Below are 12,507 nucleotides of genomic sequence, written 5' to 3' on the forward strand. Positions count from 1 at the left end.
AAAATATTGTTTATGTTTCAATTGAGTTATATAAATTGAATCTAAATATTTTAAAGAAAGCATTGGTAAAAGATCCTTGATGCCTTACCACCCTTTTTATAATCACCTTATTTTATCTTTTAATTAATTATTTTTCTCAAATTATTCAACCATTTTAAAAATTCAAAATCATATTTTTCTTTACCGATTTTCTTTACTTTATTTGAGTGTTCGGTAATTATTTTGAACAAACTGGTCCTTGTGAAGTCGACATCAGACTCACTGAGTTATACTACTTCATGACATCATGCGCTTGGGATTGTAATATAAAAGTCGCACCATATAATTTATTCAAAAATTTAAGTTCTATTCGTTTGTATAACATTACTAAATACCAAGTCTGAAATGATCGAATCGTGTATAATGATGTTCGAAAATAAAACAGGAATATGGCAAGGAATAGAAGATAATGTTGTAATTCAACTTCAGTCATGACAAACTATCCCTATAACAGTACTACCAGGGACTGGGACCAAACCCAAAATCGTAAACTTTAATGTTGTGTTTGATTGAGGAATTTAAGGAGGGATTTGGAAAGAGAAATGGAAAAAGTAGGTGAAATGTGAAAAAAATATGCCTACATTTCATATAGTTTCACACACCTTTTCTCTTTCCCTATCCAAATCCCTTCCCAAATCCTCTAACCAAACACAGCGTAAAGGCTCGTGTTCGAATCTATATAAGAAACAAATTGAATTCAATTTTGTACCGTCCACAACTAACCAGAATGACATAACAACCTTGCAGCTTGATTGGCTTGGTTTTCAAATACTGTTTTCTAACTTCTTTTTTTCATATTTTTTTGGACTCTAGTAGTTTTTATTTTTTATTTTTAAATATATTTTGAGGCCACTTCTTTCTGGTAAGTGCATTGAATGCCCACAATCAAAATCAAAGAGGATGGTAAATCCTAAACCTTAAATCCTAAATCCAAAATACTAAACCATAGTGGTCATTTGAAGACTTCTTGTCAGCAGTAGAAACATGAGAAACAATTGTAAAACTTGAATTCTAAAATAAATCTCAAGACACAGCTGCTGCAGATTCTAACCAAACTGAACCCTCAACTGTATGGAATCAAAACTACAAGAGATACTATAGACTATTGTAATGAAAGTTTCCACAGTGAAACCATATCTAGTAGAGTTTCACTCGTTCAGATTGACAATATTCTACAAAATTGTGAAACAAACAACACACAAGTACCTGCATCTAAAGTTCTAAAAAGCAGCTTTAATTTTGACCCCTGGTATTGGAGATGTTCTTCACCCTCTCCTTTGTCTGTCATTGCTGTCACTTCCACTTTTACTTTCATCGTCAGACCTCAATGACCCAGAATCTGGCTCGGAACCTGAATCATCAGAATCAGAACTCCTGGATTCCTTATCTGATTCAGAAACTGGTTTATGTTGTTGCATAATAAGACGTCGCATATTCTTCAAGTACTCTTGCAAGTTCTCAGTAATACCACCAGGCCCAATAGACGTGCAGAAATTAATGGAAAACCTTGTGTTCTTGGGATTATCTTTTGGGAAAATGGATTCAAATGAGTCCTGCATTGTGGGATCAGTAAGAAGCTCAGTCAGCAAGTGAATGCCAAGGTGTTCTGACAATTCCTGTACCACAAACCAAAATAGGGTAAAGTTGCCAGCTTCTATAGAAATTAATAAATAAGTAGAGACATAAGAAGAAAACTGCTGAGTTTCTGAAACAAAATTGGCACTAATGCAGGTCAATCAACCAAAAAAAAAAAGAAAATGAGCAACAACAAAACACAGATATCTCATGCACAATGCCCGCCATGGGACATGTATCAGTAGTGTAATCAAAATTTTTTTTTTTGGATAAATGTATCGGTAGCATAAGCCATAAAGGTGGTAAATAGGCAACATGGAGACAAAGGATATGCATAAGCCATGAAGGAATCAAGGAAAACCAAACAACTAGTACTTATAGGGATTAAAACCCAAGTAGAACACGGTAAATGAAATAATTCATGTAGCCAACTTCAAAAGGTTAAGGTCAGGCTGAGCTGGGAACTAAAATCTGCAGAAGTTGCAATTCCATTCAAAAGAGACTCGTACCGGAAAAGTTAAAGAATAACATTTCATGGAGGGTAGGTACATGATCATTTCAAACCACATTCATAGGGACGATCAGGAACATTATTATTTAAGTTATAATAATAGTATGAAACCAATTTATAGGCCCAAAAATTGAAATGTAAAAATCTCTGTATATCCAGTCAGGTACCTTAAAAAGAATCTTAACGAAAATACGGGAAGATGATGCAGTGTCCTCCTCAGTAAGACGTATGTAAGCTAAAACATGCCAAGGAAGAGCAAATGTCCCAAGTAAATGAGCAAAAAACTTTGCCACATTATGCAGCTTATTTGTCTCAAGCCGGTGAATCATAGAGTACTGCTGCACAAAGCATATCTCAAAATTTTCCTGGTGGAACTTGTTACTCATGCAGAATCGCAGCCCAAAAAGGCCATAATAACGGAGGTAAGTTCTCTCTTGACAGCAGCACTCCAACAGCATGATACAAAGTCCCATCGGCATAAGCCAGATCAAAGAGCTTGATAAGTGTCCATATTACTTTGAACTTTAAAATCTGCTGGTCGAAGTTTAGTGCAAAATGTTAATAAACAAATCCAGAAGCTTTGGCAGGTAAAAACAGCTAGACATAAAATGAAACAGTTAAATATACCTGAAGTACTAGAAAAATAATTTTTTGTGACGACCCCGTCATGTAATATACTTTTAATTCTTTAATTTTGCATGTGCTTAGTGTGAATTTGAATGCTAATTAAGTGATTAATGTGGTTTTTGGATGCATGTCTGTCAATCGTAGGAATATCTATTGTGATTTATGTTATGATCCGAAATTGAAGGCCTTAATGGCGTCAGAAACCGAAATTGGTTCATGAATAGACTAATTGGAATTTTTAGAACCATTTGGCACGGTTAATTAAAAATTGATTTAGTTTGATAAATTAAGTTGTGTTTGATTAGTCTAATATTCTAATTAATGTATTAAGCCACTCTAGCTATATATGTGTGCCTTAAGCTCATTTTGAGCTAATTTCTCTTCATCTTGAGTTCACAAAATCTAAGGGAGAGCTCTAGAGAGAGAGAAAACTTCTACTTAGAGAGAGAGGAGCTTGTAGACTTGGAATTTTGCTCAAGGATTGAAGAATTAAGGGAGTCAACTCAAGTTTTTGCTAGAATTGTTGTTCTTGAAGACCTTAGGTGAGTTTTTGAACCTTGATTCATGAGTTTAAGTTGACAAATATGTGTATTCAAGAAGTTATGAGATTAATCACAAGAGAATGTCTAAAACATGATGAATTTGAAGTCAATCCATACATGCATGCATGATTTTGAAGAGTTCTATCATTTTTTAACATAATTTTGCTATCTAAGCTTGAATTGAAGGTTATTTCATACATGCAGTCAATAATTAAGTTGTTTTGAAGCTAATCTCCATGTTTTGTAAGCCTTGGAAAGGAAATTTGAAGCTAAATCATACATGCATGCACAACTTAGAAAATATGAGGAAGAAGAACTCCGAAAATATGAGGAAGAAGGAATATATTTCTGTTATATTCAAAACTTCTTATTTTACAAGACCAAATGACACTCCTTATATAGGAGATATTACAAACATCATTATAACCCATTATATGCCACTTACATATTATATATTACCACTATCTACCACTATCATATTATATACATGCCACTATCTACCACCAACACCACTATCATATTCTATACATGCCACTATCTACCACCAACACCGCTATCATATCCTATACATGCCACTATCTACCACCAACACCACTATCATATGCCACTATCTTATTAAATGCATTAACACAAATTTCCAGCACTCCCCCTCAAGCTGGTTTGAAGATATCTTCCATAGCCAGCTTGCTAGTCAGCTTATCAAATTGCTTCTTGTGTAGTCCCTTCGTTAGCACATCAGCTAATTGTTCACCTGTTGGAAGGTAGGTCATACAGATTATGCCAGCATTGATTTTCTCCTTGATGAAATGTTTATCCACTTCTATATGTTTTGTGCGATCATGTAGAACTGGATTATGAGCTATAGATATAGCTACTTTGTTGTCACAATAGACCTTCATAGGTGTCGGGTGAGAAAGCTTTAATTCTTCAATAATTCTTTTAATCCACATTACTTCACAGATTCCATGGGCAACAGCTCTGAACTCTGCTTCTGCACTACTTCTAGCTACCACATTCTGTTTTTTACTCCGCCATGTAACTAGGTTCCCACCTACAAAGGAGCAGTATCCGGATGTTGATCTCCTGTCTGTAACACTTCCTGCCCAGTCTGCATCTGTGTATACTTCAACTTGAAGATGTCCATGTTTCTTGAACAATAAGCCTCTCCCTGGAGTTCCTTTCAAATATCTTAAGATCTTATAAACGGCCTCAAAGTGCTCTGCCCCTGGTGAGTGCATGAACTGACTTACCATGCTGACTGCAAAGGCAATATCAGGCCGCGTATGAGACAAGTAAATCAATTTCCCGACAAGTCGCTGATATTGTTCCCTCTCTTTGACTTCTTCAGCCTTAGCAGCTTGTAACTTCAAGTTAGGCTTGATCGGAGTCTCCACCATCTTACAACCAAGCATACCTGTTTCTCCAAGGAGATCAAGAACATATTTTCTCTGATTAACGAATATACCTTCCTTGGATCTTGCAAATTCCATTCCGAGGAAATACTTGAGGGCTCCCAGATCCTTAATGTGAAATTCTTTTGCGAGTTTCTCTTTGAGGGCTGCTAACTCTGCTTCATCATTACCAGTTAAAATGATGTCATCAACATAAACAATCAAAATTGCAATTTTACTGTTTTTTGAATGTTTATAAAATATTGTGTGATCTGCTTGACTCTGCGAGAAGCCACAACTGATAACTGCCTTCCCAAAGCGTTCAAACCATGCTCTTGGTGATTGTTTGAGTCCGTATAATGACTTGTTCAATCTGCATACTCTGTCGCTTCCAAGTCTCTGCTCAAATCCCGGCGGTAGGCTCATGAACACCTCCTCTTCAAGATCACCATTGAGAAATGCATTTTTAATGTCAAGTTGATGTAGAGGCCAATCTGAATTTACTGCAAGAGATAACAGTACTCTGATGGAATTTATTTTAGCAACAGGAGCAAACGTCTCCTGATAGTCGATCCCATAAGTTTGAGTGAAGCCTTTAGCCACCAGTCTCGCCTTGTATCTCTCAACGCTTCCATCTGCGTTACATTTTATCGTAAACACCCATTTACACCCAACTGTTTTCTTGTCTTTGGGTAGATCAACTATCTCCCAAGTACCACTTCTCCTTAAAGCATTCATCTCCTCCATGACTACTAATTTCCAATTCGGATCATCCAATGCTTCCTGTATATTCCTTGGAACAAACAAGTGTGAAATCCTAGATGTGAAAGCTCTATGGTTTTTAGACAGTCTTTGATAGGAGAGGTAATTTGCAATAGGATGTTTAATGCAATTTCGGACACCTTTCCTAATTGCTATAGGAACATCAAGGTCGGAAATAGAAGGAATAGGATTACCTAAAATTTCGATGCCAGAACTCGGGTGGACATTGGGGTCATTAGGATGGACATTCGGGTCATTATTCCTCAGATGAAATCGCTTCCTAGTATAAACCTGAAGCTCAGGATTTAGATCATTTTGTAGTACTTCTCCCCCTAAACAAGAATTTTCTTGACTAGGCACCATAGAACTTGGTTCTCCTAAGTGATCATTATCAGACAGATGTGGTTTTTGTGTAGGATAAATGACATTGGGGAGCGGGATAGAAATATCCCAAAAACGGTTTTCTACTCCACTTGTCTCCCCCTGAAGAGAAGTGTTGGGGAAATAGGATTTTGTTTCCACAAATGACACATCCATACTCACATGAAATTTTTTTGGTTTGAGGATCAAAACACTTATACCCCTTTTTGTTTGAGGAATAACCCAAAAAAACACATTTTATAGCACGGGGGTCAAGTTTTGAACGAAATTGACTAGGAACATGAACATAGGCAGTACATCCAAAAACTTTGGCGGGTAAATCAGAAAACAACCTCGTGTCAGGAAAAAAAGTTTTGAGACAATCGAAAGGTGTTTTGTATGTTAACACCTTTGTAGGCATCCTGTTTATCAAATAAGAGGCTGTTAAAATTGCTTCACCCCATAAATATTTAGGAACATGCATGTAAAACATTATAGCACGTGCTACTTCAAGTAGATGTTTATTTTTTCATTCTGCAATGCCATTTTGTTGAGGGGTATCCCGACATGTAGATTGATGAAAAATCCCCTTTTTTTCCAAAAAGTCACCCAACTGCTCATTGAAATATTCTGTTCCATTATCAGAATGTAAAATACCAATTTTGGTTTGAAATTGGTTTTCAATCATATTGTAAAAATTTGTGAATAAATTTTTCACGTCAGATTTTTTATTCATCAAATAAATCCAACATAAGCGGGTATGGTCATCAATAAATGTAACAAACCATCTTTTACCAGAAAGAGTAGTGATTTTAGAAGGGCCCCAAACATCACTATGAATCAAATAAAAAGGTTTGGAAGCCTGGTAAGGTTTTGGCAAATAAGTAGAGCGATGAAATTTTGCAAAAATGCAACTTTCACAATGAAAAGAAGAACAATCAATCCCTTTAAATAATTCTGGAAATAAATGTTTCAGATAAAGAAAACTAGGATGTCCTAGCCTATAGTGCCATAGCATTATTTTTTCTCGAACAGAGATTGAACTAGTACTATTAAAGCTCTGAGCTTTTTTATTACTAACAGGTACTTCATCAAAGTAGTAAAGACCTTCAAGCATCCTAGCACACCCAATCATCATCCCCGAGTTCTGGTCCTGAAATTCACAATGGGATTCAAAAAATGTAACACGACAATTAGAATCCTTAGATAGTTTACTGACAGACAAAAGGTTACAGGCTAAGTTGGGGACGTGAAGAACAGCATTGAGATTAATTTTCTCAGTTAGTTTAATAAATCCTTTTCCTGCAATAGGTGAAAAACTACCATCGGCTATTCTGATTTTGTCATGACCAGAACAAGGGAAATAGGTACTAAATAAATGGGAAAAACTAGTCATGTGATCGGAGGTACCGGAATCTATGATCCACGGAGAGAAGTTTAGGCAAGAGAAGGCTTTAGGATTTCTACCTGTTTGTGCCAACAAAACACTAGGAGTACCGGATGAGGAGTTGGATTTTATCAGCTTTAAGAGTTGATCAATCTGCTCTTTGTTGAAGGGGCCTGAATCAGCTTCATTAGCGGTAGGAAAGCCACGATTCTTCTCTCCTTGTTTGCTGCTTTTCCAGTTGACAGGTTTGCCATGGATCTTCCAACACGTTTCGCGTGTATGGCGAGGCTTGTTGCAAAAATCACACCAGACCCGTGGCTTATCATCAAACCTGCGCTGGTAATTTGCAGCCTTGTTGGCCGCAGCATCGCTAATTAAAGCAGAAATTTCAATTGATTCACCAGTACCTTTTTTCTTAAGCATGACGCTCCTTCGGCTCTCTTCCCTTCTGACTTCGGCAAATACTTCGCCAATGGATGGGAGAGGAGGTCTACCAATAATTCTTCCTCGCACTTCATCGAACTCAATGTTGAGGCTGGCAAGAAACTTGTAAACACGGCTGTCTTCCACAGTTTTCTTGTGGTGGTTGCAGTCGTCAACCGATTTCCATTCGTATGTGTTGAAGATGTCAAGATCCTGCCACAACCTTTTCAACGAATTGAAATATTTGGTGACGGAATCATCTCCTTGACGAATCTCTCCCAACTTCAAAGTTAATTCGAAAACTTGAGATTGATTTCCTAGGTCAAAATACATCTGACTAACATTATCCCACAATTCTTGTGCAGTAGGATAGCACATGTAATTAGAGCTTATATCCTCCTCCATGGAATTGACCAACCATGTCATAACCATAGAGTTTTCAGCGTGCCAACTGTCGAACAGCGGATCATTAACAGTAGGAGCCTTCTTGTCACCAGTGATGTAACCGATCTTTCCTTGCCCACGGATATACATCCGGACAGATTGTGACCAGCGGAGAAAATTATCACCATTTAGGCGGATGGTGGTGATTTGGACAGAGTGAGAGTTTGACGTTTTCACCGGAATGGCAGCGGCAGGGGTTGAAATGGTTTCGGACGTGACTTCCGACATGGCTATGACGGTTTTAGGGTTGCTGTGTTTTTTGTAGCTCTGATACCAACTTAGAAAATATGAGGAAGAAGAACTCCGAAAATATGAGGAAGAAGGAATATATTTCTGTTATATTCAAAACTTCTTATTTTACAAGACCAAGTGACACTCCTTATATAGGAGATATTACAAACATCATTATAACCCATTATATGCCACTTACATATTATATATTACCACTATCTACCACTATCATATTATATACATGCCACTATCTACCACCAACACCACTATCATATTCTATACATGCCACTATCTACCACCAACACCGCTATCATATTCTATACATGCCACTATCTACCACCAACACCACTATCATATGCCACTATCTTATTAAATGCATTAACACAAATTTCCAGCAGTGTAGAATCATCATTTTGATCATGAGTTTTATTGCCTATGTTGAGTTTAGAAGTTGAATTCTACATGCATCCATGAATCATGCTGTTTTGGAACTCAATTGCATATTTTTTAAGCTTTGGAAAAGAGTTTGGAGACAATTTTATACATGCATGGAAGTTTGGTTTCAAATTAAGTTCATACATATGTATTTCCAAAGGTTTGAGCCCAACATGCAAGCTTTTGCACTTTAAACAAATGATTTGAAGTTCAAACTACATTTTGGAAATTCCAGAATTTGGTCTAACCGCTCAAGCGATGAAGTCTTCGTTCGAGCGCATATTTCATGCATCCAGTAGTTTTGCAGACTTTACTGACCGCTCGAGTGACCAAATGGTGGCTCGAGCGAACTCAGTGTTTGTCGTTGGACCGCTCGAGCAACCAAGTGTTGGCTCGAGCCAAGGTTTTAAAAAGCGGCCACAACCGTTACGTAACGATTTTGGCGGTTACCGCCACCCGTTACGGCCGCTTTTCTAGTGTGATTGAGATTCACAGGTGTGTCGGCCGTAGCGGCTGCCGTAGCGGTCGTAACGGTGCCGTAACAGCCGTAACGGCTTGTTACGCACCGTTACGTAACGGTTCCAAACTGTTTCTTTTGAAAAAAACACACAAAAAAAAGCTAAAAATGGGGGAAGAGGGATAGAGAGAAGAGGGAAGATAAAGAGAGAAAATTAAGAAACAAGAGATAGAGAGAGAGAAGAGGGAAGATGAAGAACATGTTATTGATTTGTTGAAGTTGTAAGACCTATGCTATTCTATTCAACTGCTATCACTAAACCATTTTGTTCGTGTGTGTCTATCTATATATTGTTTGAAAATAATAATAATAATAATAAGTGTGATCATTATTTATTTGGCTTGGTTAAAATATGTATATATATATATTTAGGCTCTTGTTTATTCTCTTACTTTTGTCATTGTTTATCTTATATATAATAGTTAGTGATTGATTTTTTGTATAATATAAAGTCATTAATTATTAAAATAAAATGTAAAAAACTCAATTTATAGTGATTTAAAAAAATGAAATATATTGGATCATACTTAAAAATTTACAAAAATTGATCAATATTTATTTTTAACCCAATAAATATGATCATGGAAAAAAAAATATGAGTATCGGTAAATTTTTTTCAAATTGTGCAAAAAATAAAAAAAATACGGTTTCGGTTACCGCAACCGTTACACTACGGCCTTTACATCCCGCAACCGCAACCGCAACCGCGTCACCGCCACCGTTACGGCGACCGCAACCGCTTTTCAGAACCTTGGCTCGAGCGCAATGCAAACCTATCCAGGACTTTTGCAGGTAGTGTAATCTGCTCGAACAACCAAACGTTGGCTCAAGTGGTCAAGCCATTTTCAGCACATTTTGACATGTCATTCTGTGTTCGTATCTTCATTCTCATCGTCTTCGGAGCATCCCTAGGCATGAATTATGACTCATTAAGGAACTAATAAGTGAGAAACCAACATGAATAACTGAATTAGAAATAAGAAGATGAATTATTTGATTCGAACTATGTGTTCCAATGTGTGTGCTTATGTGTAATGTGTAGGTTTGAACGTTGTAGAAGAACATCAACCTACTCAAGGTGAGTAATATCTTAGTAAAGATATTTTGTTAGATGATATTTTCTTAACCGCTTTTATGGTAAGTCTTGAAACTTATGCTTTCTGAAATATGAATGAGACTTCGAATGTTTCAATGTGACTTGAAACTTATGCTTTCTGAATATGAATGAGATTTCGAATGTTTCAATATGACGTGAATTTGACTTGATAAAGATTTAAAGCATAATGGACCCAAGGTCGTTTTGTAATAATGGACCCAAGGTCGTTTGTATATGAGTTAGACCTGAGGTCATTTTATATATGGATATATTAGACCCGAGGTCGTTTTGCTTTGATATAATCTACATGGATCTGATATGAATGGGAAGAGCATTTCAAATGATTAAATTATAAGTATGATTTTGTGTAATACAAATATGATCTTATTTAATATGAATCTCATTTATTAACCTTTTCACTCTGATGTTATTCACTGGGCTTTAGCTCACTTCGTATTTATATTTATGTAGGTGAGCAGCTGGATGTCCAGCCTCAGCCCTAGTGAACCTGTGAAAGAACACCGAGTTTTGTGGAGTCAGCCCAGGATGCCTCACATATGAGGCTTTTGTTTCGTTTGACTTTTCAGTTCCTTTTCGTTGGTCACGTATGACCATGTCTATAATTAAGCTTTGAGTTTTGTATGATAATGATCTTGTGAATGGTCTTGACTTCGTAATATCTTTTGTATATGAATGGATGTGAGTTCTTAACAAAATGAGATGTTTTTGATATGCCATATATGCACAGCGCATTAGACAAAAATTTATCATTTAGTTTCCGCTTCTAGCCCCAATATTAATTAAATATTTTTGTTAATTCTGTCTTTGAAGCCGCGTAATCCGGGATTACTAGCCGGTTACGGTCTAAACCTGTAGGGGCAGTTTCAGGTCGTGACATTTTTTTTGGCATTGAGCTTCTTTTCAATAAAAAGAATCAATGAGAAATGTTGATTCTCCCTAGCAAACCATCTGCTCATTCCTATCCTTAAAGAAAGACTAGAACTCTGAAAATAAAGTTAAAATTTCTTTTGAGGGATACAGTTTCTATGCACGGTAAGCTAATATTCTCGTCTACATGAAAATTTATTGGGTACCGGTGGGGTATGTGGTAGCCTCACATCAATCAACAATTATCACCACCACCCCCCCAACCCAATCCATGTTAGCAAAACACCAACATAAATGTGATGGGCCCCACCATGAAAACCAATCAATTCAACTAAGTCACCACCTAGCAATACACTACCAGGAAATCAAAAAATGTTCCATCTATAGGCCTTGCATACTGAAATACTTAACAAGATAATTTGAGAATAGCATATTAACAACTTTGCCACATACTATAAAAGCCATTAATTCTTGTGTGTGAGAGAGAGCATTGGTATGTGTAGGCACATTTTGAAATAATTTTCAGACATCAACTATATGTAGGCATTTGGAACTTCAAATCTCACTGTAAAGTAGATTAGTCACACAACCAGAGACTATTCCAACCTCATGGTGAGGGATAGCCATAAAGCAAAACTAGATTTATTAGCTGGTTTTAAATACAAATGCTCAGTTTTTGCGACATTGTCCTTTGTTCAACCACTTATCCTAGGAAACATGAAGGGAGTCAACAAATATACTCACTAATTATTTCTTCTTTTCCAGGACGTAATCGAGATTCGGGCTAATTCTGCAAAATATTGATTTATCCAGATTTTCTCTTCCTGTCATCTTCTTTTATTATGCAAAATGCCCAGGTATATAGAGAATAACAAAGAGGATAGAAGAGAAAGAAAATGGAGGCATTTTGGAAATGATGTTTCTTCCTCACTTGAACACATTTTTTTAACTAAGCAGGACATTATTTACCTCAATACAACAAAATATCTTTAGATGCTCCCATCTTCTTCTTCTTTTTATTTATTTATTTTTTTTATCAGCAATCAGATGCTCCCATCTAACAGCACATAAATGTAAAGAAACCTAATTAGATTGATGCATCAAGAAAACAAACATTCACTGTTCCTTGAAATTGTGTGAAAGCCTTTCTAAGATTTGATGTACATGAAAGAAATATCTTTACCCCCACCAGCTCCAAATTTTCTATCCTTGTAATCGTCTTTGATTTTGTGTTTTCTAAACTCATGAGCATATGATATTTCTGTCAGGCCTCAGTGGA

At 36.5% G+C, this 12,507-nt stretch overlaps 1 protein-coding gene across 6 annotated transcripts in view; it reads right to left on the reverse strand.

The window, feature by feature from the left end:
• Positions 1-1,034: 1,034 nt before the first annotated feature.
• The window catches only part of LOC114268538 (uncharacterized), a 57,972-nt gene continuing 46,499 nt past the window's right edge, over positions 1,035-12,507 (reverse strand). For 2 of the 6 annotated variants that reach the window (XR_003631291.2, XM_082907034.1), the window contains 2 exons: positions 2,293-2,659; positions 1,035-1,655 (listed from right to left, as the gene is read on the reverse strand). Coding sequence is in view for 5 of the 6 variants with exons in the window: in XM_082907034.1 (XP_082763160.1) it covers positions 1,305-1,655; positions 2,293-2,604 (663 nt within the window). In the remaining variant the exon portion in view is untranslated. The remainder of the gene's footprint in view (positions 1,656-2,292; positions 2,660-12,507) is intronic. The other 4 variants (XM_082907035.1, XM_082907036.1, XM_082907037.1 and 1 more) reach the window with 4 other exon arrangements.

The sequence above is a fragment of the Camellia sinensis genome, chromosome 14, assembly GCF_055761805.1.
Source record: "Camellia sinensis isolate YWXY chromosome 14, ASM5576180v1, whole genome shotgun sequence".
In the NCBI taxonomy this organism is placed as follows: domain Eukaryota; kingdom Viridiplantae; phylum Streptophyta; class Magnoliopsida; order Ericales; family Theaceae; genus Camellia; species Camellia sinensis.